Genomic DNA, 24,409 nt, shown 5'->3' with positions numbered 1-24,409 from the left:
TAGATAAATAATACTTTCCATCATGTACACTTTGTATGATGATGGTTCATGTTGTTGCATCTCATAGCATAAGAAATCCTTAAATGGCACCCTGATTCATTGGTTGCCATGCACACATTAGTACAGATTGTTTGGGTTTGATTATTACATTACAGAGGGTGGTGCTGTGCCATTTAGAGACTTTCATATTAACTCTATTTGTATTGTTGTTAATTAATCATTAGATACTCATGGCTGTAGAAACACCATATTACTTCCACATACACTCACAGTGGGAGACATGGATACTAACCACATCACTGATCGTTGCGGGGCGTACCGTAGCCAAGGGTGCTGAATAATCTTTTAGAGGGTGTGCATATTGATACTTATATGCACGTCATCCATTCCCACTTCATAGGAAAAAATCATAAATGCATGAATTAAAAAAAAGAGTTCTTATCTTCTCCCTAACTCCTGATCAACTCCTTGCATCATTATAGTATGACCAGGAAACAGATGAAGAAAGGCCACATCCGCAAACATCCTTACTTGAGCTATCAATTGTAATTTACCAAAACCACTGCTCCCTGTCCACAACCAGACCCCACAGACCTTAATGTGTTTTACCCTGAATGTTTCACATGCCCTGCTTCAGTCCATTGACAGCACGTTAACCTCAGTATACTGCATCATTCCAATTTACTCTATTTTGAACACACCTTTCACCCTCCTGCATCTTCAGGCACCAGTTGCATAAAATCTTTTTCTATTTATCCTTCCATCTCCAATTTAGTCTCCCTGTTCTCCTTGTTCCTTAGACTTCTGACCCGTATATCCTCTTTGTCAACCATTCCTCTCTCATTCTCTCCATATGTTCAGACTGTTTTAACACACTTCTGCTCTCTCAGCCACGCTTGTTTTATTACCACACATCTCCCTTAACCTTTCATTACTTACTTGATCAAACCACCTCACAGAATGTACTGTCCTCAAACGTTTCATTTTTGACACATCCCCCCCCCTCCTCTGCACAACCCTGTCTATAGCCCATGCCTCACACCTTATAAAGTTAGGATTACTTTTCCTCCAGACATACTCATTTTTGCCCTCCCAGGTAACATTCTTTCTCCCCTCACATTCTTCAGCACCCATTTTTGCCCTCCCAGATAACATTCTTTCTCCCCTCACATTCTTCAGCACTCCTAGAACCATAGCCCTATGACTCACTTCTGCTTCCAAGGTTCTCTTCACTGCAATGTCCACTCCCAGGTATCTAAAAACACTTCACTTCCTCTAATTTTTCCATTGAAATTACATCCTAACCCTGCTGTCTAATAACCTTGCTTTTATCCACGTTCACTCTCAGCTTTCTTCTTTCACCCATTATTCCAAACTCTTTCACCTTCTGCAGTTTCTTATGTGAATCAGCCACCAGTGCTGTATCATTAACAAACAATAACTGACTGACTAATCAGGTCCTCTCATCCCCTGTAGACTACTTACTCACCCCTCTCTCCAGAAAGCTTGCATTTACCTCCCTCACCACCCCATCCATAAACAAATTAAACAACCATTGTGACATCACACACCCTTGCTGCAGACCAACATTCACTTGGAACCATTTACTCTCCTCTTTCCTACTTTTACACATGCCTTACACCCTTAATAGAAACTTCTCACTGCCTCTAGCAGCTTTCCTACCTTACCATATATTCTTAAGATGCTCCACAAAGGATCTTTATCAGCAGTATCATATGCCCTCTCCAGATCCATAAATGCCTCATACAAATACCTCTGTTTTTCTAAGTATTTCTCTCAAAAGCAAACACCTGATCCAAACATCCTCTACCACTTTTAAAACCACACTGCTCTCTCCAATGTAATGCTGTGTAGATGCCTTCATCCACTCATTCAGTACCTTCTCATACAATTTTCTAGGTATACTCAACAAACTTTTACCTCTGTAGTTTGAACACTCACCTTTATCCCCCTTGCCTTTATATATTGGCACTGCACATGCATTCTGCCAATCCTCAGGCACATCACTGTGATCCATGCATACTTTGAATATCCTTACCAACCAGTCAACAACACAGTCACCCCCCATTTTTAATGAATTCATTAGCAGTACCATCCACTCTAGCCACCATGCTGGATTTCATTTACTGAAGGTATTCACCCCCTCTTCACCAGTACACTCTCCATGACTCTCTCACTTTGTATACCACCCCAACCAAATCACCTTACATCGGCCTTTTATTATCCAATTCATTTAACAGTCCTTCAAAATACTCACTCCATCTCTTCATTTCATCGTTTCACTTTATCACTTCTCCATTTGCCTCCTTCATTATGATCCCTTTTGTTCTCGTCTTTCGCTCGATATTTATCTCCTTTAAAACCATCTTTTTCACCGTAAAGTGTACTGATACTCTCTTGTCCCAACTCTTATTTTCCTTTTTTTTTTTTTCAACCTTTGCACCTATTTCTTGACCTCTTGCCACTTTCTCTTATACATCTCCCAATCATTTGCACTCCTTCCTGTAAGTACTGCCTAAACACCTGTTTTCTATCACTGGCAACTTTACTTCTTCGTCCCACCACTCACTACCCTTTTTAATCTGCCTACCTCCCACATTTCACATGACTCATGCATCTCTTTGCATATGCTGTTACTGCTTCCCTGAATACCTCCAGTTTGTCACCCACTTCCTATACCTTCATATACTCTTACCTTTTGCTATTCTGTACTCAATTTCTCCTGGAATTTTTTTCTCACAGGTCTCATTTCTAAGCTCACTCACTCTCACCACTCTCTTCTCCTTGACATTTTTTTCTTTTTCAAAAACCTCTTCAAATCTTGTATTTCTTGTATGTCAATTTCTTAAAGAGGAAACAGAAAAAGGAGCCAAGTGGGGAGTGCTCATCCTCCTCAAAGGCTCAGACTGGGGTGTCTGAATGTGTGTGGATGTAACCAAGATGAGAAGAAAGGAGAGATAGGTAGGATGTTTGAGGAAAGAAGCCAAGATTTTCTGTCTTTCAGTGAAAGAAAGCTGAAGGGTAAAGGGGAAAATGGTTTGGAAAAGTCTTGGGAGTAAAGTCAAGGGTTGGTGAGAGGACAGTAGCCAAGGAAGGAGTGGTACTACTCCAGAAGCAAGAGTTGTGTGATTGTAAAGAAGTAGATTCTAGATTGATGTGGGTAAGACTGAAATTGGATGGTAAGGGATGGGTAATTATTGGTGCTTATGCACCTGGCTATGAGAAGAAAGATCACGAGAGGCAAGGAGAGCAGGTCAGTGAGTGTGTCAGCAGTTTTGATGCATTAGACTGGGTATTAGTGATAGGTGATTTAATTGTGGGCATAATTGGGGGCAATTGATATTTATTGTTATGAATGGAAATAGTGAAGAGCCTGTGGAATTGTGCTGAAAAAGACTGATGACTGGGAATACCTGCTTTTGAAAAGAGAGGTGTACACAAGTATATTTATGTGAGTGGGATAGATGGTCAGCGAGCACCATTAGATTGTACATAAATTGATAGGTGTGTAAAATAGACTTTTGGAGGATCCACCAGTAGGATGGCTGATCGCTATCTTGTGGAGGTGAAGGTGAAGACTTGTAAAGGTTTTCAAAAATAGAGTAAAAATGTTGGCTGGAGTGGATGGTGTTGCTGTTTGATTATTAAGAAAGAGGGTGACTGTTTTGTTGATTGGTTGGTAAGGATATTCAGTGTATGTATGGATCATGGTGAAGTGCCTGAGGATTGGCAGAATGCATGTATAATGCCATTGTATAAAGGCAAGGGTATAATGTTTAGACTACAGAGGCATAAGATTGTTGAGTATACATGTTACATTGTATGGGAGGGTATTGACTATAAGGATGAAGATATGTACAGAGCATCAGATTGGGGAAGAGCAGTGTGGCTTCAGAAGTGGTAGAAGATGTTTGGGTCAGATGTTTGCTTTAAAGAATGTGCGTGAAAAATAATTGGAAGAGCAGATGGATTTGCATGTGGCATTTGTGGATTTGGAGAAGATATATGGTAGAGTTGATAGAGATCCATTGTGGAAGGTCTTATAAATAGTGTGGCAGGAAAGCTGCAAGTAGCAGTGAGAAGCATTCATCAAGGGTGTATGGCTTGTTTACTAATATGATGAGAGGAGAGTGAAGTTTTCCAATTGAAGGTTGATGTGTGATGTCACCATGGTTTTTCAATTTGTATATGGATGTGATGGTGTGTGTATGTATGTTTGGTGGTGGTGGTGGGGGGGTGGATGTAAAGAGTCTTGGGGATTGTGGCGAGTTTGTGGGAGGTGAGAGGGCCAGGGAAATGAGTCAGTTGTTGTTTGCTGATAATACAGCACTGATGGCGGATTTGAGTGAGTGTGCTGAAGTTGGTGTGTGAGTTTTGAAGTGTGTGAAAGGAGAAAATTGAGAGTAAATGTGAATAAGAGCAAGGTTATTGGTTCAGCAGGGTAGAGGGACTGGTTATATGGGGTGTAAGTTTGAATGGAGAAAAATTGGAGGAAGTTTAGTGTGTTTTAGATATCTGGGAGTAGACATAGCATCAAATGGAACCATGGAAGCAGAAGTGAGTCATAGGGTGAAGGAGGTTGTGGGAGCACTGAAGAATGTGTGGAAAGTGAGATTTTATCTGGAAGGGCAGAAAAATTGGCCCTAATGATATTATATGGATGCAAGGCATGGGCTATGGATATGGTTGCATGGAGGAGGATGGATATGTTGGAAATGAAATGTTTGAGGACAATATTGTGATCGAGTAAGTAATGTTAGGGTGGGAGAGATATTTTTCTAATTTTTTTTTTATTATACTTTGTCGCTGTCTCCCGCGTTTGCGAGGTAGCGCAAGGAAACAGACGAAAGAAATGGCCCAACCCCCCCCACACACATGTATATACCTACGTCCACACACGCAAATATACATACCTACACAGCTTTCCATGGTTTACCCCAGACGCTTCACATGCCTTGATTCAATCCACTGACAGCACGTCAACCCCGGTATACCACATCGCTCCAATTCACTCTATTCCTTGCCCTCCTTTCACCCTCCTGCATGTTCAGGCCCTGATCACACAAAATCTTTTTCACTCCATCTTTCCACCTCCAATTTGGTCTCCCTCTTCTCCTCGTTCCCTCCACCTCCAACACATATATCCTCTTGGTCAATCTTTCCTCACTCATTCTCTCCATGTGCCCAAACCACTTCAAAACACCCTCTTCTGCTCTCTCAACCATGCTCTTTTTATTTCCACACATCTCTCTTACCCTTACGTTACTCACTCGATCAAACCACCTCACACCACACATTGTCCTCAAACATCTCATTTCCAGCACATCCATCCTCCTGCGCACAACTCTATCCATAGCCCACGCCTCGCAACCATACAACATTGTTGGAACCACTATTCCTTCAAACATACCCATTTTTGCTTTCCGAGATAATGTTCTCGACTTCCACACATTCTTCAATGCCCCCAGAATTTTCGCCCCCTCCCCCACCCTATGATCCACTTCCGCTTCCATGGTTCCATCCGCTGCCAGATCCACTCCCAGATATCTAAAACACTTCACTTCCTCCAGTTTTTCTCCATTCAAACTCACCTCCCAATTGACTTGACCCTCAACCCTACTGTACCTAATAACCTTGCTCTTATTCACATTTACTCTTAACTTTCTTCTTCCACACACTTTACCAAACTCAGTCACCAGCTTCTGCAGTTTCTCACATGAATCAGCCACCAGCGCTGTATCATCAGCGAACAACAACTGACTCACTTCCCAAGCTCTCTCATCCCCAACAGACTTCATACTTGCCCCTCTTTCCAAAACTCTTGCATTTACCTCCCTAACAACCCCATCCATAAACAAATTAAACAACCACGGAGACATCACACACCCCTGCCGCAAACCTACATTCACTGAGAACCAATCACTTTCCTCTCTTCCTACACGTACACATGCCTTACATCCTCGATAAAAACTTTTCACTGCTTCTAACAACTTGCCTCCCACACCATATATTCTTAATACCTTCCACAGAGCATCTCTATCAACTCTATCATATGCCTTCTCCAGATCCATAAATGCTACATACAAATCCATTTGCTTTTCTAAGTATTTCTCACATACATTCTTCAAAGCAAACACCTGATCCACACATCCTCTACCACTTCTGAAACCACACTGCTCTTCCCCAATCTGATGCTCTGTACATGCCTTCACCCTCTCAATCAATACCCTCCCATATAATTTACCAGGAATACTCAACAAACTTATACCTCTGTAATTTGAGCACTCACTCTTATCCCCTTTGCCTTTGTACAATGGCACTATGCAAGCATTCCGCCAATCCTCAGGCACCTCACCATGAGTCATACATACATTAAATAACCTTACCAACCAGTCAATAATACAGTCACCCCCTTTTTTAATAAATTCCACTGCAATACCATCCAAACCTGCTGCCTTGCCGGCTTTCATCTTCCGCAAAGCTTTTACTACCTCTTCTCTGTTTACCAAATCATTTTCCCTAACCCTCTCACTTTGCACACCACCTCGACCAAAACACCCCATATCTGCCACTCTATCATCAAACACATTCAACAAACCTTCAAAATACTCACTCCATCTCCTTCTCACATCACCACTACTTGTTATCACCTCCCCATTTGCGCCCTTCACTGAAGTTCCCATTTGCTCCCTTGTCTTACGCACTTTATTTACCTCCTTCCGGAACATCTTTTTATTCTCCCTAAAATTTAATGATACTCTCTCACCCCAACTCTCATTTGCCCTTTTTTTCACCTCTTGCACCTTTCTCTTGACCTCCTGTCTCTTTCTTTTATATATCTCCCACTCAATTTCATTTTTTCCCTGCAAAAATCGTCCAAATGCCTCTCTCTTCTCTTTCACTAATACTCTTACTTCTTCATCCCACCACTCACTACCCTTTCTAATCAACCCACCTCCCACTCTTCTCATGCCACAAGCATCTTTTGCGCAATCCATCACTGATTCCCTAAATACATCCCATTCCTCCGCCACTCCCCTTACTTCCATTGTTCTCACCTTTTTCCATTCTGTACTCAGTCTCTCCTGGTACTTCCTCACACAGGTCTCCTTCCCAAGCTCACTTACTCTCACCACCCTCTTCACCCCAACATTCACTCTTCTTTTCTGAAAACCCATACAAATCTTCACCTTAGCCTCCACAAGATAATGATCAGACATCCCTCCAGTTGCACCTCTCAGCACATTAACATCCAAAAGTCTCTCTCGCACGCCTGTCAGTTAACACGTAATCCAATAACGCTCTCTGGCCATCTCTCTTACTTACATAAGTATACTTATGTATATCTCGCTTTTTAAACCAGGTATTCCCAATCATCAGTCCTTTTTCAGCACATAAATCTACAAGCTCTTCACCATTTCCATTTACAACACTGAACACCCCATGTATACCAATTATTCCCTCAACTGCCACATTACTCACCTTTGCATTCAAATCACCCATCACTATAACCCGGTCTCGTGCATCAAAACCACTAACACACTCATTTAGCTGCTCCCAAAACACTTGCCTCTCATGATCTTTCTTCTCATGCCCGGGTGCATATGCACCAATAATCACCCACCTCTCTCCATCAACTTTCAGTTTTACCCATATTAATCGAGAATTTACTTTCTTACATTCTATCACATACTCCCACAACTCCTGTTTCAGGAGTATTGCTACTCCTTCCCTTGCTCTTGTCCTCTCACTAACCCCTGACTTTATTCCCCAGACATTCCCAAACCACTCTTCCCCTTTACCCTTGAGCTTCGTATATGGTAATAAAAAGAGAGTGGTTGAGAGAGCAGAAAAGGGTGTGCTGAAATGTTTTGGACATATAGAGAGAATGAGTGAGGAATTATTGACAAAGAGGATATATGTGTCAGAGATGGAGGGAACAAGGAGAAGCGGGAGACCAAAGTGGAGATGGAAGGATGGAGTTAAAAAGATTTTGAGCGATCTTGGTATGAACATGCAGGAGGAGGAAAAGTGTGCATGTGATAAAGTGAAATGGAACGATGTGGTATACTGGAGTTAATGTCCTGTGTGTGGATTGAAGCAGGGTATATGAAGTATCGGCTTCAAACCCTTGACAGGGCGTCCAGCTAACTTGGCCACATGGAGGTTAAAAGACACACACACTGGACTTATAGTGTTTTTATGTGTCCCAACTTCATCTTGGTGGGGTTAGCATGGACTTTAATCTTACACAGCTCTGATAGTGTGATAGATATGTGCACCACAGGTCATATTTCGAACCTTGGGCAGGGCGTTTGGCTATCTCAGCCACACGGAGGTTAAAAGACACATGCACTGGACTTACAGTAATTTTATATTTGTCCCTACCGTATATTGGTGGAGACAGCATGGGCTTTAATCTCACGTGGCTCCAGTAGTGTGACAAACGTGTCGATGTACTGACAAATTTACATACGCCCTGGACTGGGCTTCCAGCTTCCTTGGCCACACACTAGACTTCTAGTGTTTTTACGTGTGTCCCTACCTCATCTTGGTGAGGATGGCATGGACTTTAATCTCATGGATGTGAGTAGATGTGGCCTTATTTTGTCAGTTCCTGGCATGACTTTGCGAGTGTGGGAAACGGTGATCAAGTATTGCGGGGGGGGATTAGCCTAAGCCAGCTACTCATTTTATTGACCATTGCGGAGGGGTGGATCAGTGGCTGGGTCTGCGGTTGACTGAGTGCTGCAACCTATGCCCTCTACTCTTGGAAGCCTGTGAATGTGTCACAGTCAGGAACACTAGCTAGTACACTGTGGAGGTCCATGTGAACACCTAAAGATGTTATTGACTTCTATAACATACATTGTGAATATTTTAGTCAAAATTATTGTTGTGAGTTTGCCTATATATCTGTCTATCTATATCTCTGAAGCCTTTTCCAACTGTAACTCCATCATAAACATATGGCATTAAGATTATTAATTGTTCTTTTTTGGTAGTAAATATCGTGTGTGTGTATTAATTCTTTGAAACTTTTGTTAATTTTTGTTTGTTTTGTTCTCAGGAACTCGGAAGCCCAAGAAAGCCAAATTAGATTCCTCATCTCAAGTAAGTTCATATTTATGCTTTTCGTATCTTGAAACCTTTTTTGTTTCTATATTTTGCATAGAACATTATCACTGCAGTTTATTAATTCATGCATATACTGAGGTTACAGCCAGTAAAGGTCTTAACAGATCATCATTGACAGCTGTTGAAATATTAGATTAAATGATATTCATGAAGAGGGCAAGTCATGTTTAAACAGAAAACAACTTTTTAGAATCTTTGCATGTAGTATTATAAAGTTGCATGTGATAGTGTTTTTTTACCATTTAAGTATAGTCCTGTATATAATAAAATAGATGATTTTTGGTAACATGATAACTATGTCATTCCAGACAGTAGAACTCATACTTGTATTTAAAACAATTTGCATGAACTCTAAATCAGAAAATATTTTTTAAGAGTTTGAAACTATAAAAAGATAGTTTAATGTCATCCACCACTTTATCAAAGGTGAAGAGTTTCCCAAATGACATGAGGTGTTTTACTTAATACATTGAGTACAGTGGTATTCATTTATGCATACCTGCATATTTTTTTGAATATGTAAATCACATAACACTTTTTTACACTCAGACTGTTTCATGTATGACATGCAAGAAATTCAGTCGTGAGAAAGATAAATATACGGTGTATATATAATGTTTGGAAACTGTTCTTCATAGTTCACATTATTCCGTGGTAGGAGAGTGCATAATAGGATTGAAAGAGAATATAGAAGATAAAGGTATTTGGATGAAAAGGGATATGGTGCATACAAGAAGATCAAGAAAATTGTCTTCTTTTTCTAAATTCATAATTGCAATGGTATTATATTGGAATTAAAAAAGTGACATAACTGAGGTGTGAAAGGCTTGTTGGTTGTGCTCTGCTGTAGTTTAGGATAAAGAGAATGGAAAGTGTGATTGTTGCTCAGTTTAGTTTGAATGTAAATAGAATATCCTTTATTATGATTTAGCATAAGCCTGGAGGATGGTTGATTTGATGAAAACTGCGAAACTAGAAGTGGATATATGTGAAGACACAGTATAGCAAAGCTGGATATGAGAATAAGTCCACCTTTAGGTTATTATTTGTGAATTGGTGCCCATGAGTATTTTCTTATTTGGGGAAACAAAGAAATGAAAGAAAAAAGTTGTGGCCTCTTGATGAAAAAGTGCCAGAAAAGGAAATGATTTCTAATCGAAGAAACATATGCAAGGGATAGAAATTTTTTTTAGATTAAAAGATTACAAATTAACCTTTGTACAGCTAGGATGGTTCAAAAAGTCTGTCATGATATTCGTGTGATTACTACTTGTGTTATTGGGAGAAAATTTTTACATTTTGGTTGCCTCATACCTCATAATGTTATTTGCATATATTATATCTTTTATTCTTGTGTATGTACGCACACACTTGCATCCCAGCCTAAGGCAGGTGCCCATTTATCAACCATCCCCAAGGGGAGGATGAACACCTGGGTTGGTTGTAGGCAGACTCGTGCCAAGAATTCAGACTCATGTGGGTCCAACCCCAAGCTAACTCTTGCTGAATCTTGGTCAGTAATGCTAACCACTGCACCATGGAGTTGTGTGTGTGTGTTTGTGTTGTAGGAGGTCCCTTTCTGAAGCGATAGATTAGCGGTCAGAGATATAAGAAAATACCCCGAAAGTTGTGTAAATGAATATCTTGTGTTGCTGTGGTCCACAGCTGCATGAAAGGTGGAGGGAATTGTGGATGACACATCTAATAGCTCCCAGTAAGAAGTGGGAATCGGGAGTCTCTCTCTCTCTCTCTCTCTCTCTCTCTCTCTCTCTCTCTCATGAATGCAGTTGGGTTGGCACCTGTGATCTGTTAATTCTGACCTGCCAAGTGGCCAGAAGGAGAAGGCTGATGACACCATCAGTGCAGTATCTGAGTGGCTGAAGGCATCCCTGAAAACAGTGCTTTCTTGGAAACATTGAGGGTTGAATGGTCCTAACCCTAATTTTTCTAGAGAATATCTGGGGGAGCATCTCATGTTTTTGGGACACTGTCATCGGAAGAAAAGGTTTTTCAGTTTTCAGAACATACATTTTTCACTTTACTTTTACCTTTGCCCTAAAAGCTCCTCCTGTAGAGCTCCTGCAACATTTAGGAAGCCAGCCATGTGCACCAGGCAGTACCATAGGTCAAGAGATGTAGTGATGTTATGTGTATGTTTGTACGAGGCGAGTTCAGAATAGTTTAGCAGTGTTGCTAGGGTCTTGTGATACCTTGAATTGGTGTTTATAATGCTACAAGGATAAGTGGTGTCATGAGCACAGACAAGAAAGTATGACTTGTTTATTTAAGGGACAGTGATATCAGATTGGTGTGTCTGTTACGGTGCTGGTTTTAGTGCCTCTCTGTTTGTTTTGCCTGTGTTGTGTTAGATGGGAGTGGAAGGGATTTCGGATTGGTGTGTCTGTTAGGGTGGTGGTTTTAGTGCCTGTCTGTATGTTTTGTCTGTGTTGTGTTAGATGGGAGTGGAAGGGATCTGTGATTGCAGGGGTGAAGTGTGAACAGAGTTAACCTTGTCATTCCTACTTCGGGTTTGTAGTTAGTTATAGAGTGGTGTGGATGGGAAGGGTGCAGATTGTTATTACAAAGAATTGAGTGTTGAGCATATTGAAGTGTGGGTGTATTGTGAGGACGTTTATTTTCTTGTGCAGGTGTGAAGTGTTTGTGGTTGCTAGGCAGCTTTTGATTGTTATATGTTCCCTGTTTGGTGTGGTTTGCCATTCTGTTGTATGTGCTTTTGATGGAGTGGGTGACCAGGCAGGTAAGGTGTAGCTTACATTGGAGCAGATGAATTGTTTCTTCAGTGCGTGGGATTCTTCTTCTTGTCCAACTTTTATTCCAGGAAGTGTTTTTTTTTTTTTTTTTTTTTTTTTTTTTTTTTGTCGGTCTCCCGCGTTTGCGAGGTAGCGCAAGGAAACAGACGAAAGAAATGGCCCAACCCCCCCCACACACATGTATATACCTACGTCCACACACGCAAATATACATACCTACACAGCTTTCCATGGTTTACCCCAGACGCTTCACATGCCTTGATTCAATCCACTGACAGCACGTCAACCCCGGTATACCACATCGCTCCAATTCACTCTATTCCTTGCCCTCCTTTCACCCTCCTGCATGTTCAGGCCCTGATCACACAAAATCTTTTTCACTCCATCTTTCCACCTCCAATTTGGTCTCCCTCTTCTCCTCGTTCCCTCCACCTCCAACACATATATCCTCTTGGTCAATCTTTCCTCACTCATTCTCTCCATGTGCCCAAACCACTTCAAAACACCCTCTTCTGCTCTCTCAACCATGCTCTTTTTATTTCCACACATCTCTCTTACCCTTACGTTACTCACTCGATCAAACCACCTCACACCACACATTGTCCTCAAACATCTCATTTCCAGCACATCCATCCTCCTGCGCACAACTCTATCCATAGCCCACGCCTCGCAACCATACAACATTGTTGGAACCACTATTCCTTCAAACATACCCATTTTTGCTTTCCGAGATAATGTTCTCGACTTCCACACATTCTTCAATGCCCCCAGAATTTTCGCCCCCTCCCCCACCCTATGATCCACTTCCGCTTCCATGGTTCCATCCGCTGCCAGATCCACTCCCAGATATCTAAAACACTTCACTTCCTCCAGTTTTTCTCCATTCAAACTCACCTCCCAATTGACTTGACCCTCAACCCTACTGTACCTAATAACCTTGCTCTTATTCACATTTACTCTTAACTTTCTTCTTCCACACACTTTACCAAACTCAGTCACCAGCTTCTGCAGTTTCTCACATGAATCAGCCACCAGCGCTGTATCATCAGCGAACAACAACTGACTCACTTCCCAAGCTCTCTCATCCCCAACAGACTTCATACTTGCCCCTCTTTCCAAAACTCTTGCATTTACCTCCCTAACAACCCCATCCATAAACAAATTAAACAACCACGGAGACATCACACACCCCTGCCGCAAACCTACATTCACTGAGAACCAATCACTTTCCTCTCTTCCTACACGTACACATGCCTTACATCCTCGATAAAAACTTTTCACTGCTTCTAACAACTTGCCTCCCACACCATATATTCTTAATACCTTCCACAGAGCATCTCTATCAACTCTATCATATGCCTTCTCCAGATCCATAAATGCTACATACAAATCCATTTGCTTTTCTAAGTATTTCTCACATACATTCTTCAAAGCAAACACCTGATCCACACATCCTCTACCACTTCTGAAACCACACTGCTCTTCCCCAATCTGATGCTCTGTACATGCCTTCACCCTCTCAATCAATACCCTCCCATATAATTTACCAGGAATACTCAACAAACTTATACCTCTGTAATTTGAGCACTCACTCTTATCCCCTTTGCCTTTGTACAATGGCACTATGCAAGCATTCCGCCAATCCTCAGGCACCTCACCATGAGTCATACATACATTAAATAACCTTACCAACCAGTCAATAATACAGTCACCCCCTTTTTTAATAAATTCCACTGCAATACCATCCAAACCTGCTGCCTTGCCGGCTTTCATCTTCCGCAAAGCTTTTACTACCTCTTCTCTGTTTACCAAATCATTTTCCCTAACCCTCTCACTTTGCACACCACCTCGACCAAAACACCCCATATCTGCCACTCTATCATCAAACACATTCAACAAACCTTCAAAATACTCACTCCATCTCCTTCTCACATCACCACTACTTGTTATCACCTCCCCATTTGCGCCCTTCACTGAAGTTCCCATTTGCTCCCTTGTCTTACGCACTTTATTTACCTCCTTCCGGAACATCTTTTTATTCTCCCTAAAATTTAATGATACTCTCTCACCCCAACTCTCATTTGCCCTTTTTTTCACCTCTTGCACCTTTCTCTTGACCTCCTGTCTCTTTCTTTTATATATCTCCCACTCAATTTCATTTTTTCCCTGCAAAAATCGTCCAAATGCCTCTCTCTTCTCTTTCACTAATACTCTTACTTCTTCATCCCACCACTCACTACCCTTTCTAATCAACCCACCTCCCACTCTTCTCATGCCACAAGCATCTTTTGCGCAATCCATCACTGATTCCCTAAATACATCCCATTCCTCCGCCACTCCCCTTACTTCCATTGTTCTCACCTTTTTCCATTCTGTACTCAGTCTCTCCTGGTACTTCCTCACACAGGTCTCCTTCCCAAGCTCACTTACTCTCACCACCCTCTTCACCCCAACATTCACTCTTCTTTTCTGAAAACCCATACAAATCTTCACCTTAGCCTCCACAAGATAATGATCAGACATCCCTCCAGTTGCACCTCTCAGCACATTAACATCCAAAAGTCTCTCGTCGCACGCCTGTCAGTTAACACGTAATCCAATAACGCTCTCTGGCCATCTCTCTTACTTACATAAGTATACTTATGTATATCTCGCTTTTTAAACCAGGTATTCCCAATCATCAGTCCTTTTTCAGCACATAAATCTACAAGCTCTTCACCATTTCCATTTACAACACTGAACACCCCATGTATACCAATTATTCCCTCAACTGCCACATTACTCACCTTTGCATTCAAATCACCCATCACTATAACCCGGTCTCGTGCATCAAAACCACTAACACACTCATTTAGCTGCTCCCAAAACACTTGCCTCTCATGATCTTTCTTCTCATGCCCGGGTGCATATGCACCAATAATCACCCACCTCTCTCCATCAACTTTCAGTTTTACCCATATTAATCGAGAATTTACTTTCTTACATTCTATCACATACTCCCACAACTCCTGTTTCAGGAGTATTGCTACTCCTTCCCTTGCTCTTGTCCTCTCACTAACCCCTGACTTTATTCCCCAGACATTCCCAAACCACTCTTCCCCTTTACCCTTGAGCTTCGTATATGGTAATAAAAAGAGAGTGGTTGAGAGAGCAGAAAAGGGTGTGCTGAAATGTTTTGGACATATAGAGAGAATGAGTGAGGAATTATTGACAAAGAGGATATATGTGTCAGAGATGGAGGGAACAAGGAGAAGCGGGAGACCAAAGTGGAGATGGAAGGATGGAGTTAAAAAGATTTTGAGCGATCTTGGTATGAACATGCAGGAGGAGGAAAAGTGTGCATGTGATAAAGTGAAATGGAACGATGTGGTATACTGGAGTTAATGTCCTGTGTGTGGATTGAAGCAGGGTATATGAAGTATCGGCTTCAAACCCTTGACAGGGCGTCCAGCTAACTTGGCCACATGGAGGTTAAAAGACACACACACTGGACTTATAGTGTTTTTATGTGTCCCAACTTCATCTTGGTGGGGTTAGCATGGACTTTAATCTTACACAGCTCTGATAGTGTGATAGATATGTGCACCACAGGTCATATTTCGAACCTTGGGCAGGGCGTTTGGCTATCTCAGCCACACGGAGGTTAAAAGACACATGCACTGGACTTACAGTAATTTTATATTTGTCCCTACCGTATATTGGTGGAGACAGCATGGGCTTTAATCTCACGTGGCTCCAGTAGTGTGACAAACGTGTCGATGTACTGACAAATTTACATACGCCCTGGACTGGGCTTCCAGCTTCCTTGGCCACACACTAGACTTCTAGTGTTTTTACGTGTGTCCCTACCTCATCTTGGTGAGGATGGCATGGACTTTAATCTCATGGATGTGAGTAGATGTGGCCTTATTTTGTCAGTTCCTGGCATGACTTTGCGAGTGTGGGAAACGGTGATCAAGTATTGCGGGGGGGGATTAGCCTAAGCCAGCTACTCATTTTATTGACCATTGCGGAGGGGTGGATCAGTGGCTGGGTCTGCGGTTGACTGAGTGCTGCAACCTATGCCCTCTACTCTTGGAAGCCTGTGAATGTGTCACAGTCAGGAACACTAGCTAGTACACTGTGGAGGTCCATGTGAACACCTAAAGATGTTATTGACTTCTATAACATACATTGTGAATATTTTAGTCAAAATTATTGTTGTGAGTTTGCCTATATATCTGTCTATCTATATCTCTGAAGCCTTTTCCAACTGTAACTCCATCATAAACATATGGCATTAAGATTATTAATTGTTCTTTTTTGGTAGTAAATATCGTGTGTGTGTATTAATTCTTTGAAACTTTTGTTAATTTTTGTTTGTTTTGTTCTCAGGAACTCGGAAGCCCAAGAAAGCCAAATTAGATTCCTCATCTCAAGTAAGTTCATATTTATGCTTTTCGTATCTTGAAACCTTTTTTGTTTCTATATTTTGCATAGAACATTATCACTGCAGTTTATTAATTCATGCATATACTGAGGTTACAGCCAGTAAAGGTCTTAACAGATCATCATTGACAGCTGTTGAAATATTAGATTAAATGATATTCATGAAGAGGGCAAGTCATGTTTAAACAGAAAACAACTTTTTAGAATCTTTGCATGTAGTATTATAAAGTTGCATGTGATAGTGTTTTTTTACCATTTAAGTATAGTCCTGTATATAATAAAATAGATGATTTTTGGTAACATGATAACTATGTCATTCCAGACAGTAGAACTCATACTTGTATTTAAAACAATTTGCATGAACTCTAAATCAGAAAATATTTTTTAAGAGTTTGAAACTATAAAAAGATAGTTTAATGTCATCCACCACTTTATCAAAGGTGAAGAGTTTCCCAAATGACATGAGGTGTTTTACTTAATACATTGAGTACAGTGGTATTCATTTATGCATACCTGCATATTTTTTTGAATATGTAAATCACATAACACTTTTTTACACTCAGACTGTTTCATGTATGACATGCAAGAAATTCAGTCGTGAGAAAGATAAATATACGGTGTATATATAATGTTTGGAAACTGTTCTTCATAGTTCACATTATTCCGTGGTAGGAGAGTGCATAATAGGATTGAAAGAGAATATAGAAGATAAAGGTATTTGGATGAAAAGGGATATGGTGCATACAAGAAGATCAAGAAAATTGTCTTCTTTTTCTAAATTCATAATTGCAATGGTATTATATTGGAATTAAAAAAGTGACATAACTGAGGTGTGAAAGGCTTGTTGGTTGTGCTCTGCTGTAGTTTAGGATAAAGAGAATGGAAAGTGTGATTGTTGCTCAGTTTAGTTTGAATGTAAATAGAATATCCTTTATTATGATTTAGCATAAGCCTGGAGGATGGTTGATTTGATGAAAACTGCGAAACTAGAAGTGGATATATGTGAAGACACAGTATAGCAAAGCTGGATATGAGAATAAGTCCACCTTTAGGTTATTATTTGTGAATTGGTGCCCATGAGTATTTTCTTATTTGGGGAAACAAAGAAATGAAAGAAAAAAGTTGTGGCCTCTTGATGAAAAAGTGCCAGAAAAGGAAATGATTTCTAATCGAAGAAACATATGCAAGGGATAGAAATTTTTTTTAGATTAAAAGATTACAAATTAACCTTTGTACAGCTAGGATGGTTCAAAAAGTCTGTCATGATATTCGTGTGATTACTACTTGTGTTATTGGGAGAAAATTTTTACACTTTGGTTGCCTCATACCTCATAATGTTATTTGCATATATTATATCTTTTATTCTTGTGTATGTACGCACACACTTGCATCCCAGCCTAAGGCAGGTGCCCATTTATCAACCATCCCCAAGGGGAGGATGAACACCTGGGTTGGTTGTAGGCAGACTCGTGCCAAGAATTCAGACTCATGTGGGTCCAACCCCAAGCTAACTCTTGCTGAATCTTGGTCAGTAATGCTAACCACTGCACCATGGAGTTGTGTGTGTGTGTTTGTGTTGTAGGAGGTCCCTTTCTGAAGCGATAGATTAGCGGTCAGAGATATAAGAAAATACCCCGAAAGTTGTGTAAATGAATATCTTGTGTTGCTGTGGTCCACAGCTGCATGAAAGGTGGAGGGAATTGTGGATGACACATCTAATAGCTCCCAGTAAGAAGTGGGAATCGGGAGTCTCTCTCTCTCTCTCTCTCTCTCTCTCTCTCTCTCTCTCTCTCTCTCTCTCTCTCATGAATGCAGTTGGGTTGGCACCTGTGATCTGTTAATTCTGACCTGCCAAGTGGCCAGAAGGAGAAGGCTGATGACACCATCAGTGCAGTATCTGAGTGGCTGAAGGCATCCCTGAAAACAGTGCTTTCTTGGAAACATTGAGGGTTGAATGGTCCTAACCCTAATTTTTCTAGAGAATATCTGGGGGAGCATCTCATGTTTTTGGGACACTGTCATCGGAAGAAAAGGTTTTTCAGTTTTCAGAACATACATTTTTCACTTTACTTTTACCTTTGCCCTAAAAGCTCCTCTGTAGAGCTCCTGCAACATTTAGGAAGCCAGCCATGTGCACCAGGCAGTACCATAGGTCAAGAGATGTAGTGATGTTATGTGTATGTTTGTACGAGGCGAGTTCAGAATAGTTTAGCAGTGTTGCTAGGGTCTTGTGATACCTTGAATTGGTGTTTATAATGCTACAAGGATAAGTGGTGTCATGAGCACAGACAAGAAAGTATGACTTGTTTATTTAAGGGACAGTGATATCAGATTGGTGTGTCTGTTACGGTGCTGGTTTTAGTGCCTCTCTGTTTGTTTTGCCTGTGTTGTGTTAGATGGGAGTGGAAGGGATTTCGGATTGGTGTGTCTGTTAGGGTGGTGGTTTTAGTGCCTGTCTGTATGTTTTGTCTGTGTTGTGTTAGATGGGAGTGGAAGGGATCTGTGATTGCAGGGGTGAAGTGTGAACAGAGTTAACCTTGTCATTCCTACTTCGGGTTTGTAGTTAGTTATAGAGTGGTGTGGATGGGAAGGGTGCAGATTGTTATTACAAAGAATTGAGTGTTGAGCATATTGAAGTGTGGGTGTATTGTGAGGACGTTTATTTTCTTGTGCAGGTGTGAAGTGTTTGTGGTTGCTAGGCAGCTTTTGATTGTTATATGTTCCCTGTTTGGTGTGGTTTGCCATTCTGTTGTATGTGCTTTTGATGGAGTGGGTGACCAGGCAGGTAAGGTGTAGCTTACATTGGAGCAGATGAATTGTTTCTTCAGTGCGTGGGATTCTTCTTCTTGTCCAACTTTTATTCCAGGAAGTGTTTTTTTTTTTTTTTTTTTTTTTTTTTTTTTTTTTGTCGGTCTCCCGCGTTTGCGAGGTAGCAGCAAGGAAACAGACGAAAGAAATGGCCCAACCCACCCCCATACACATGTATATACATACGTCCACACACGCAAATATACATACCTACACAGCTTTCCATGGTTTACCCCAGACGCTTCACATGCCTTGATTCAATCCACTGACAGCACGTCAACTCCGGTATACCACATCGCTCCAATTCACTCTATTCCTTGCCCTCCTTTCACCCTCCTGCATGTTCAGGCCCCGATCACACAAAATCTTTTTCACTCCATCTTTCCACCTCCAATTTGGTCTCCCTCTTCTCCTCGTTCCCTCCACCTCCGACACATATATCCTCTTGGTCAATCTTTCCTCACTCATTCTCTCCATGTGCCCAAACCATTTCAAAACACCCTCTTCTGCTCTCTCAACCACGCTCTTTTTATTTCCACACATCTCTCTTACCCTTACGTTACTTACTCGATCAAACCACCTCACACCACACATTGTCCTCAAACATCTCATTTCCAGCACATCCATCCTCCTGCGCACAACTCTATCCATAGCCCACGCCTCGGAACCATACAACATTGTTGGAACCACTATTCCTTCAAACATACCCATTTTTGCTTTCCGAGATAATGTTCTCGACTTCCACACATTCTTCAAGGCTCCCAGAATTTTCGCCCCCTCCCCCACCCTATGATCCACTTCCGCTTCCATGGATCCATCCGCTGCCAGATCCACTCCCAGATATCTAAAACACTTCACTTCCTCCAGTTTTTCTCCATTCAAACTCACCTCCCAATTGACTTGACCCTCAACCCTACTGTACCTAATAACCTTGCTCTTATTCACATTTACTCTTAACTTTCTTCTTCCACACACTTTACCAAACTCAGTCACCAGCTTCTGCAGTTTCTCACATGAATCAGCCACCAGCGCTGTATCATCAGCGAACAACAACTGACTCACTTCCCAAGCTCTCTCATCCCCAACAGACTTCATACTTGCCCCTCTTTCCAAAACTCTTGCATTCACCTCCCTAACAACCCCATCCATAAACAAATTAAACAACCATGGAGACATCACACACCCCTGCCGCAAACCTACATTCACAGGAAGTGTTATGGGGTCATTTAGTTTGTTACTTTTGTGTTGATGTTTATGGGATGAGGGAGATGGGTGAATGTTATATATATTTGTGTCTGTCTAGGGTTAAAAAGGTGACTGAAGCATTGTATGGAGATCACCTGTATATGAAAGGACTTTTGGATTGTGATTTGCTGGAGCTGATGGAAAGTCTTGTAGGAAGAGATTGAAGATGGTTTGAGAAAGAACTGCTCCTTGGGAACTTCATTTTAGAGTTCAGGGTTATAAGGTGAAGCCTTTGTGAGTGACTGGCTTGGCAGCTCTCTAAAAAGTTGGCCGTCCATGTTTTGTCACTGTTGTGGAGGGAGGTGTCAAGAATCTTTTGCGTGATGTTATGTCAGGGGATATTGTCAGAAGCTTTGTTGATGCCTTTTTCCCCTAATACTATGAGCCATGGAGGTTGTGGTAGATTGAAGCTGTGTAAGCTGTGTTGTGTGAGGTCTTAGTGTAGTATGATTATGGATTGGTTTGTACGAAAGCCATGTTGGGTAGGTGAGAGTGGGTTATTTTGCTTGATCCAGTTGTGATGCATATAACAAGTGTTCCTCCTCATCACTTGAGTCATCCAACAATCTATGTATTAGCTTTGGCATCATCGTGTATGTAAGACCTGCAGGTTGATGGTTGTGCACGTATTGAATGCTTCTCACACCTTTGTGACGACAGAGACCTCACTACCCTGGTAATTATACAGTAAGTCAGCTGAATATTTAAGCGTCAGCTGGATATTTAAGCTGGCAGGAAATGTTAGTATATCAGTTGATGTAGCCTGCCATTCCCAAAGAGCACATCAGTGTTTGTGAGCTGTGTTGGTGGTTTAACTTTATTATTATCATTGTAAGATTCTACTAAGTGCTTGAGTGCAAAATTTTATATCTTCAGTGTATGAAAAAGAAAATATTGCCTTCCCATACATTTTCAAAGACGAGGACACACATTTTAGTACTTTCTCATCTTTTCTGTGGCCTTGATTACCACCTGCAAACATCTGGGCATGGAATTGGCAAGGCTCTAGAAGTATTTTAGGTTCATGTTTTGGGTCCATAGGGTCTTCATATCAAGAAAGAAGCAAGGCAAGGATGAAGTGCTACAAGCAGCAGCCTCCTGCTCATGCCTTCTTAGCACCCAGGGTGCTTTGAAATCTCTCATGTACCCACATTTTCTTGATTCCAGATGAGAATTTGGCCTTTCTCCTCCTCAGAAAAGTAAGAGCCAGCCATCTTGAAGCACCTGTTGAAGAAATACACTGTATGGAAGTGAAATTGCCTAGATAAAATTGCTGCCTGGAAGAGTAAAGAAAGGACATTCTTCCCTCATTTTGGGAATTTTACTTTTGGGCGCTGTATTACGTCCATCTGTGCTTCAACATGGTTAGCTTTCAGCTTTCTAAAGAGGAGAAAACCCAAATTCTCACCTGAAAGCAAGAAAAAGTTCAGTACTCATGAGACTTTTAGGTGTCCAGAATGAGCGATCAGGCGGCTGCTTCCTGCAACACCTCATCAGTGACTCATCTCATTCAGGAGTTCAAGACCTTATGGACCCAAAAACATGGACTTCAACACTTCAGGAACCTTGCCAGTTCCAGGCTCAGACATCTACAGATGGTAGTCGGGGCCAAAGGAGAAGTGACAAGATACTAAAATGTTGTAAGTGTGACATCACTTTTGAAAATGGATGGGGAGGCAGACTTTTTTTTTTTTTTTTCTTTTGATACTGTATCTATAAGGAAGTTCCAGATAGGTTTGATAGGGATTCTTGTGTTGGGAAGGTTCTTTCAGGGGTCTAAGACAGTGAACATAGTGGTCTCCCTCATTTGTTCTAGATTCATAGGAACTGAATTTGCACATTTGCAGTTTATCTCATACTACTCATATTTGTTTATGCCATGTTAAGATTCCCACTTTTGTGCATGCACAGTGCAAACATTTGAAAAGAAATACCAGTAAAAATTTATGCTAAACTTGTCTTACACGGATGGAAACCATTAAAAGCTTGTCAAACTGCTAATGATGAGGGAACACTAAATAAATCAAGGTGATCAGTGAGATGGAGGGTAGAAAGAGTTATACCTGTGGCTGAGGCTGCTTGTGGCAGTGAATCATGATACCTGTGGCTGAGGCTGTTTATGGCAGTGAATCATGGGAAATGCAGTTTTCAGTGGCAGTACTGCATGGTCTTTCTACCGTGTTTGCTGGCATGTAAGATGCTTTTTAATTCTGAAAAATATCTCCGCTTGTAACCCTGCGTCTTATATGATCATAGCTGACCCCAGTCATCATCTGACAGTGATGTTGCGAACAGAAGGAGCTATTGTTGTAAGTTACAGTTGGACTGAAATATTCTCTATGGATCGTGTACATAGGGTGTATATAGGGCCGCTACTATCTAGTGGTTCACTATTAAGAGCTGACTTATTTTGAGTTCATGAGAAAATGAATAATGTAGACAGAAAAATGAGAAAGTTTTAAAAACCCTGTGCACCAGTAGAGGGCGGTTGCTTTGGGAAGCAAGGTAGGCAATATGAGCTGAATGTGTGTCCCATGCTTCCCCCGAGTCAGCTGAGTTTGGGAGAGGTGTAGGAGATGCCTGGCTGTTGGGCAAAATATACTGACTTGTTGCCCACATTTTGTGCGATGTATATATTATATATTTTACAAGTTGATATATTATCTCTACAGAAAAAGAGAAAAATATTTCAGCATTTTTTGTTGTTTGCAGATCTTTTCCATCATTACTTTATGATCACTGATATTGATTTTGTCACATTTTTAGCAGTTTGTATGAATATAATGTACCAATACAATGCAGAGTGGTATTTTATTTTGCTACAGTTGTCACATAATATCAGGAAATTAGACTTTAAAAGTTTTAACATGAATTTGTCAGAAGTAAGTGGTTCAGTTAAGGAGCAGCTAATTCAATTAAGGGATTCAGAGGGAAAAGTAAATGCTTGTTTTAACATGAATTTGTCAGAAATAGGTGTTCAGTTAAGGAGCAGCTAATTCAATTAAGGGATTCAGAGGGAAAAGTAAATGCTTGTAATGAAAGTATTATATGTGAGGAACTGAATCTCAAGTTCAAAAGTGCTTTCACAAAGGCCATTATAGCCTTATCACCAGTGAGGCGAATAAGGAGGAAGCATTAGAAGTCACTGAAATGTCTAGAAAAGACATAAAGAGAGTTGTAAGAGATCTTGACCCATACAAGGTTCATGGTTCAAATGAAATTTCATCGTATGTGCTGAAGTTACGTAGATTTACAAGAGACAAACTTTTTAAAAGGTGGTTCAGGATGCTGATAGAGAAAGGATAAGATTGACAGGAGTGGAGAAGGGCAGATGTCATACCCATCTATGAGAAAGATCAGGAAGAAGTTCTAAAATGCTGACCAGTCTTCTTGATGAGTGTGGTCTGTAAGGTGCTGGAAAAATTAATCAGAAAGCAAATGGATGACTTTCTGCAGAAGAAAAATTACATACGGGAGAGGCAACATGGTCTTATGGAAAGGAGTCATTGTAGGTAATATTTGGTGGGCAGCCACTGACTGGAAGTATATTACCGGTTCTACCTGCTTGGTTATTGGGAGGGTTAATGATGGCTGTGTACTGAGCCAATGCCTCAGTAGTTTTCAAGTTGCACTCCTCTGACCTAGGAAGCTGTCTTTTCCATGTTTTACACTTACATGCAGACTGTTGGCATGCTGTTTACAAACATAGAGTCTCTCTTTTCATACATAACACTTAATAGTTAATTCTTACAACTCATTCTTTGTAACTCTAGATTTTCCTCCGGTAAGTGTTATGTGCTAGCCCTGCTATTTGACAAAATGGTGAGATATATAGATAAAGGTAGTAGGTGGCAACATTAGGCAGGAGCATTAGTAGTAGGTAGGAACATTAAGTGGGAGCATTAAGTATAAGTAGGAGTTTGGAACATTTGTAGGAACATTAGGTAGACACATTAGGTAGAAATAAGTCAGTAGGAACATTACGTAGGAGCCTCTGC

General features: G+C 41.0%; 1 protein-coding gene across 21 annotated transcripts in view; it reads left to right on the top strand.

The window, feature by feature from the left end:
- LOC139748637 (uncharacterized) overlaps positions 1–24,409 on the top strand; it is a 615,583-nt gene that overhangs the window by 504,064 nt on the left and 87,110 nt on the right. For all 21 annotated transcript variants that reach the window (XM_071661860.1, XM_071661846.1, XM_071661861.1 and 18 more), the window contains one exon: positions 16,305–16,348. In XM_071661860.1, the coding sequence (XP_071517961.1) occupies positions 16,305–16,348 (44 nt within the window). The remainder of the gene's footprint in view (positions 1–16,304; positions 16,349–24,409) is intronic.

The sequence above is a fragment of the Panulirus ornatus genome, chromosome 5, assembly GCF_036320965.1.
Source record: "Panulirus ornatus isolate Po-2019 chromosome 5, ASM3632096v1, whole genome shotgun sequence".
Lineage (NCBI taxonomy): Eukaryota > Metazoa > Arthropoda > Malacostraca > Decapoda > Palinuridae > Panulirus > Panulirus ornatus.
The sequence above is the reverse complement of the archived record's forward strand: the minus strand, read 5'-3'. Positions and strand labels throughout refer to the sequence as shown.